Raw genomic sequence first — 7,387 nt, 5'->3', positions numbered from 1 at the left:
CACCCACCACAATCAACGAGCAAGATTATAGCAAATCTTGTTTAAATTTTCAGTTATATTATCCAGAAATATTCTGATAATATTCTGATGTTTCAAAGTATTCTGATCAGACTGGATGTTTTATCGGGTCTCATAACAAATTCACACCAAAAGTTTCACCAGAACTTTCATAGACTGCCTTAACGTATGTAGAAAATTAAGTTTCAGCAGCTAAGTCTGAACTCCAAAAGACCTTTACTCACAGAAACTTCCACAGTTCAGGCAACAAACAGCATATTGGAACGATTTAGGTTGTAATTCCTTTTAAAAACAAGAGACATTGTCAGATGAATCTTTGTGGAACAGTGACAATAACGTTTGGAAATATTCACAAAGTTGTTATTTTAAATTGCAGACGGATGGATCAATCAAAGCATCTATGATAAAACATGAGTCCCAGTGGTTTGTAAATGACTGACTGAAAATGCAGCTCACTTAGGTTTTCATTCCTAGACTGATCAGTGGGGGACTGGTGACATTAAAAGGTCACACAACTACATCCTTACAGAAGGAGGCAGAAAGGCATTACTCATACACCACAGCTTGGATGCCAGTAGTGCACTAAAAAAATGACTCATTGGATGAACTCAGTTCAATTTTGGGCAAGTTTCCCATTCAATGAATTAGTTTCTTTAAGTTAAGTTTGTTCAATGAAGCATTAAACATTATTTATTGAATCTGAAGTATTTAAGTTTGACCAACTCAATTCTACATTTAGCATCTTCTTTAATTTTATTTAAGTTTCTGTGTAACTTAAATCCACTGACTTAATGCGCTTCACTATTTCCATTCCAAAATCAAATATTTGTGAGATTCTTTTCAGACTGGATTGACAACACTCTTTGGCTTTTCTTGCACTTCAGCTGCTGCTCAAAACTATGGAAGACAATTTTATTTCCCCAGTTTTTGAGCAGTTGCACGATATGAATGAGAATCCAGATGTACTGCCGCACAAAAGTTGGGCTTATTCACAAAAGCATAAAGAGAAAGCTTTAGTTTCGTTTTGTCTCTTTTTTTTTCCCTCCAGCAGACTGAAACTGTTGATATTTTGTGCAGACAGGTGCTACCTGTCTGGTCTACCACCAGATTTATATCACTCTGCACGTGCAGAACATAGTAAACCACTCATCTGCTGTGCAATTTCAAGCATTACCCCGACTTTCAAAAGCATTTTATGATATTAAAACTGGAAAATAAATGTTGACATTTGCCATTTTTGCATTGCAAACTGAACCAGTTTATATATAATTCACATTAAAAATGAAATCACAATGCTTGGTTTCATTTTCAAACACATCCTGCCTCATTTTAGATGATATTATAATAATAAAAAAAACCATTTGTTGAGTTATTCTTGGACATTTTTTTCACATTTTTTGTCAGTATTTTTAAGAGTTGCAGGCAAATGAAATGCAATCTGTTAAGAACTTCAAGCAAGGTATTTTACTCCACAAAGAAGATTCTTGACTTGACGCGCTCTCAGGACAACACAGGAAAAAGTATGTTGACCTGACCCTGATTAGATCTGCAGAAAAGGATGTGGCAAACTCTTTCTTGCACCAGAATTACCGCACAGCGTGAGAACAGTACACGAGTTAATTGCTGTCGTTACCTCGAAATGTCTGTTTCAAATGGTGGAACATAAACTAAAAACAAACGTTCACTTAGCAGTCTTCAATCTTCAATAGACCTGAAGAAACCAGCTGTTTAAAGTGTGTAACTGCTCTGTCCCAATTTAAACGCTGCTGAATGAAAATAGTTTCTGATAAGGTTGCAAGTCTTTAAAGGTGACTTAGAATGAAAAACAGATTGCATCACTCCACAAATCTCAAACTGATTTTATTCACGTCAGAGCAAAACTAAGAAATTGTTCCTGGTTTGCAACATAAATAGAAGCATCTCAAAACAGATCGGGTGGGGTTTGGTTGTGTCTTGCTAAAATATGCACCTAAAAATACACCATGTCAATGGGATTAATTAAAATCACATGTACACAATTCATTGTACTCTGCACAGATTCAAGACAACCTGGTCCAGATGGAGCACAACATGACCGAGCCTCCTCCATGTTTCACTGTAGGGTCAGCGTTCTTTCTTTGCTGCATTTTTGGTTCTGAACTGTTTTGTAAGCGGTGCGTTAAAGCTCCAGTTTTGTCTCGTCTGCCTAAAGGACGTTCTCATAGAAACTTTGGGGCAAATTCCAGTCTCGCTTTTTCATCCTTCAATTTCAACTGTGGTGTCCTCCGTGGCTCAAACAAGGATGGCTGGTGAGATGTAGCACTGATGCACCTTGACCTTTGAGCTCACTTTTAACTTCTTTAGAGGTTGTTCTGGGCTCTTTGCTTGTCATTCATATTGTTCTTATGAATTTGTCATCTGCTTTCTTCCTGAAGCTGTGACAGGGAGGTTGGCTAACGTCCGGTGGACCTTAAACTTCTGAATATTGTTAAAACTGTATTTATAGGGGCATCAAGATGGTTTCACAGCCTTTACCTTTAACGTACTTGTCTCTTATTTTCTTTCTGAACTCTTGGCTCAAACTTTCTCCTTCCCTTCCTGTGGTCCATGTTGTGTGTGGCACACACCATATCAACAAACAGCACAGCAACTACTTATCACCTTTTAAATAGGAAGACTGACTGACTACAACCTTGAAGACACATGTACTGCTAATTTAAAATGTCCCTATTGTCAATGTATTTATTTTTTATCTTCTCTAGAGGGGCCATCATTTTCACACAAACCTGTTTCATTATTTTGTGTCTTTGAGTTATTCTGTTGAGCCACAATTCAAAAGTGATGCTCAAGTTATTTCAGTGGGTACCAACAGTTTTGTCGACATGAATCATCCCCTTAATAACTTCATTATTTAATTCAGATGTGTCGAAGCAGAGACACATAGAAAAATGACAAGAACTGGACTGAGACAGCTGCGTTAAACCATTTGTCATGTGTTTTATGAGCCAGTAAAATATGGTTGTTTTATAGTCCGCAGTGCATCACCTTTAGAAAAAAAAATCTCCTTAGTTTTTAAAACTGTCATGATGTAGTGTCAGTTTCCTATGAAACAGATAACCTATGATAAAATGGAGCTCCTGCTGCTTTCTCTCTCTGCTGCCATCAGCAGAAACAGACGGCTCCGGGTCAGAAAGGGAGAGTTTTTGAAATGGAAAGCATCTTCCTTCCTGTCTTGGAGATTCACCGTTCAGATTTGGCATGAAAGATGAAAGAATCAGATTTAGGGGGGAAAAACCTGATGATGGCAACATTAAGAGCAGAAGCACACTAATCATTGAGATATTAGACTGCAATGTGTCATTTGCTTTTGGGAAATCTGTTGTTTTGTTCCCTTCAAAACATAAAGGGGAATTCAATCAGTTTTTGACAATGTAGAGAAGTTATGGACCTCAAAAAGACTGAGTGAATATATATATACACCTTTTATGTATTAAAAATCTGTTTTATTGTCATATCAAAAACAAATCTATGTGAAAATTAATTACCTTTGTCATGGAGCCTAAACTGCTTATTACATCCACCCTTCTGCACCTTGTTCATCCTTGCAGGGTTTCAGATGGGCTGGTGCCAAACGTCAGCCAATCCATGAAAAACAGATATTTTGAAGACATATTTATTCTCAGAATCACAATGTTAGGACTTGAACGGGTCATTTATAGACTCCCACTTATATTTATTTTTTTAAACAAATAAGTGACAAAACAAGGCAAAATGACCACGAAATCAAGTTGTTTTCAAAAGAAATTCTGAGCAGAAGTGAGAATGAACATTTAGATTAGTAGGAAGGCAAACATCTTGACCATGAGACAGGAGAAGAGCGCTTCCAGTTGGTTCAGATCCTCTTTACTTTCCCTGAACCAACTTGACTTTCTGTTTCAAGTCCAGTCAGATGTGGCTTTTCTCTCTCTCTTAACTGGAAATGCCACCAACCGTTGGGCTCACAGCTGCTTTCTGCCTCTGCAGAGAAGTGACTCTGAAGCCTGAAGGCTGTTGGATATTTGATTGTTTTTAACTCCCTGCAGTTCAGAAAACATTAACATAACTAAAAGCATCACAAATGAATTTTAAACGGCTGGATCAGACACATGTGCAGCCGGCTCACTTGGGTCCAAACTTCTGGGTTTGTGTGTGTCTGCCGGTCGGTCTGACATTGTGCCTCGCTGACTTTTTACATTCTTTACACTGACTCAGCAATGACAGCAAACAGAAGTCGGATTAATGTTTTGCCATATATTTGAAAAGTAAAATCTTTGAAAGAAAAAAACTAGATTTCTTTTTTGTAAAACTGTATTAAAGGAGATTGTTCAAGAAAAAGAAAACAAGCACAAAGAAAGGTTCATGAGCACCGTGTTGCATTTAATCACCCAACATTAAATAATTCTTCTTCTGGCAGAAGAAAAGATTGTACATTTAAACTCCACTAACTTAACACAGAGAGAGCTCAGAGGGATTAAAAAGGAAAAACCTATAAAAGTAACAAATGTTTGCACAAAAATACAGAGAAAACACAATAAGAAACAAGAGAAGTCAGTCGAGTATGGCAAGCTCTTACCAGCAATAATAAACTAATCAAAAGTCCAGGGAAATAATCAGAAAACAAACTCGACAATTAAAGCAAAACCCAAACACTCGTGAGAACAACAGCATTTGAACGATTTTAATGTGACCAAATTTGAAAGTGTACAAGTGTCCTGACTAATTTACAATTCACTGTATGCGTTTAAAGAAAAGGGGACATTGAGAAAGGTTTGTGGTGTTGTTGTCCACATTGTCGTTTCAGTCTGCGGTTTGACATGTGAGGAAATTTTGAAATTAGACTGCAGAGCAGAGTCAATACAGTCAGGCTGAGTGGGAAGCTTGAGACACAGAATGCATCAAGCAACAATTTATATATATCAAGAGTAGCGCATTCACATAATATTCACCCGGGTTTAACATTCTGCTCTTTCAGCCCGATGCACTAATAGCAGCCCACAATTTTGAGGTCTGTTTTATCTTTACGAGCAGGCGTTCTGCTCAAATTCTGGGTTTTCCCTGCAAAGCCGTTGAGGTTACAGACGGAAAAAACTCGTAAAATTCACAAAAACAAGCTTAACTGAAAAAAAAGAGGCTCAGACAGACACACCAGTTCAGCGAAAGGCTACAAACACCATCAAAGAGCAGAGCTGGAAAAGAAATGTGACATGTCAAGTGAAGCAAAGCGGTTAACATGTAAGTATGACTTATCTCCCTTTCAGAAAAGGCGAAAAAAAAATTGTAATAGTTTTCTAATAGTTTTTAATTAAATATAAATACTAACTTGGCTCATGCTGATGAACCTTTTTTTTTTTTCTTCTCAGGGCATCAGCACTTTTAGCATTCACTGTAGGAAACTCTGAAAACACTCGGTGTTAGCAGAAAGCAGAGAAACCGGGTTGCATGGGAGCAGTGGTCAGCACTTAATTACGAGCAGCAATCTGGATTTATCACTCAATAATCCGCTAACAGCAGCATGTTCACGAGAGCAGCTACTCTGGCGACGGTGACGCTTTACGTCAACTCAGCCTTTGTGGTGACGAAAAACAGGCAATTGAAGTAGGGCGCACAAGTACTGAGACAAATGTTCAAAGTTTCTGCTCTGGCAGAATACCACCAAACTAGGTCAATGGCCTCTTTAAGACGTGACTCTGTTGTTGCAAAGATCAGTCGAAGGAAGCGCGTGGAACAAAGCAGGTCGCGTTAAGACAAGCAGACGGTTGTTGAAATCATTACTGGATGGTGTCTTGATAAGAAAAATGCTTAGAGGACTTAATTCTGGTGAGTTTTATCTTCTTTGGTGAAATAATTAAACACAATTGGAAATAAATGCGCTTTCAGGATGACTTTGAAATTCAAGTTATTACGTCTTCATACAGAATTTATTTGTGGTGATTTAGAATTACAATCCCGTATTACAGCAGAATATTTTTTTTTCCTTTGTTTTAATGTGGCAGGGGGGATGTGTCACAGCTGCTGTGACGCACTTATAAAAATGTTATCAACAGGAAAACCTGCAGTGAGATAAGAGAGACAATAAACCCCCCTTCCTCCTCATGTTGGAAAGATTGGTGCCTTATTTCCGGACACGGATGGATGAGGTACATTCATTTTCTTCACGTTCTTCATTCTTCAAGATCTAACCCAGGATTTTTAATAATAGAATATATTTTTTTCTCAACACTGGATAGGGTCCTCCGGTTTCAGAGAGATGAGCTGAGATGAATCTCTTGTTAGCCAGTTGGAGATGCATTATCCTGCTGTTTGGTTTTTCCATCAGTGGTGAGTTGTTTGCCCGTGTTACTCATAAAGTCTTCATTTTTAAAAACAAACATGTTTCTGAATTTTCAAATGCTTCTTTTTGTCCTTGCGCAGGCTGCCCTCTGCTCCCTGCAGGCTGTGTGGACGTCATTTCAGGCGGCTATGTGACAGCAGAGCCGGCCACTGTCCTGCTTATGGGTTCAAACCTGACCGTGTACTGCCACACCTTCCAATGTGAAAAAGGGTGAGCATATATGCTTTGAAACTTTGATGAACACAGAACATATGTGTTTTTGCAGTGGTGAATCTGGCAACAATGCCACCCTGGGATAGCCACTACCTCTGCATCACCCATCCCGTGCCTGACAAAAAAGGACTTAATGGATGACCTGGCTGCATATTCAGCTTTTCAGGATTCTCACGATCAGGGATGGTCTTAGTGACAAGGAGAAACATTGCAAATAATTCTCAAAATGTGATTATAGCATCTCCGTTCACTGTAGAGCAGTATGTTTTTTGTTTAACCATGTCTAGATATTTTGAATTTTGAACTACAGATAATCAAATGCGATCAGATTTGATTATCCGTAGCTTCGGCATCCCTTTGGCAAGGCCCAGAGTCAGACACCAAGTTCAGCTTCGTTGGAGAGGCTTTAAATCAGACACCTACTTCAAGCATCGTCGCCTGGGCTACACATCAGACACTAGATTCGCTGTCATCAACCAGGCTTCCTTTGCAATGTTTTCACTGGACTTGAAAACAATCAATAGAAAGTGTGTGTGAAATGTAATTTATTATGCCGCAGTGGGAAAATTCAGGATTAGCAGCAGAACTAAAGTGTATGGGTTCACACAAAGATAAAAAAAAAAAAAAGTATTCAAAATATAAAAATAATAAAAAAATAATAACATACTATTAAGGACATGATCGTAACTTACTGTGCAGTTTTCAAGTACTCTGATCCAAGGAAAGTGCAGTTGAGTAGGAACATTTTTAATAACGTGTGTGTGTGCGTGTGTGTGTGTGTGTGTGTGTGTGTGTGTGTGTGTGTGT

At 38.3% G+C, this 7,387-nt stretch overlaps 1 protein-coding gene across 3 annotated transcripts in view; it reads left to right on the top strand.

Moving 5' to 3' along the window:
- The first annotated feature begins 5,344 nt into the window (after positions 1 to 5,344).
- il23r (interleukin 23 receptor) overlaps positions 5,345 to 7,387 on the top strand; it is a 15,868-nt gene continuing 13,825 nt past the window's right edge. The window contains exons 1-4 of one of the 3 annotated variants that reach the window (XM_016663338.1): positions 5,345 to 5,853; positions 6,030 to 6,173; positions 6,264 to 6,354; positions 6,448 to 6,577. In XM_016663338.1, coding sequence (XP_016518824.1) covers positions 6,294 to 6,354; positions 6,448 to 6,577 — 191 coding nt within the window. In that variant the 5' untranslated portion in view covers positions 5,345 to 5,853; positions 6,030 to 6,173; positions 6,264 to 6,293. The remainder of the gene's footprint in view (positions 5,854 to 6,029; positions 6,174 to 6,263; positions 6,355 to 6,447; positions 6,578 to 7,387) is intronic. The other 2 variants (XM_007576763.2, XM_007576762.2) reach the window with 2 other exon arrangements.

The sequence above is a fragment of the Poecilia formosa genome, unplaced genomic scaffold (genome assembly GCF_000485575.1).
Source record: "Poecilia formosa unplaced genomic scaffold, Poecilia_formosa-5.1.2 Scaffold415, whole genome shotgun sequence".
Taxonomy (NCBI): domain Eukaryota; kingdom Metazoa; phylum Chordata; class Actinopteri; order Cyprinodontiformes; family Poeciliidae; genus Poecilia; species Poecilia formosa.
This window is presented reverse-complemented; position numbering and strand designations above follow the sequence as displayed.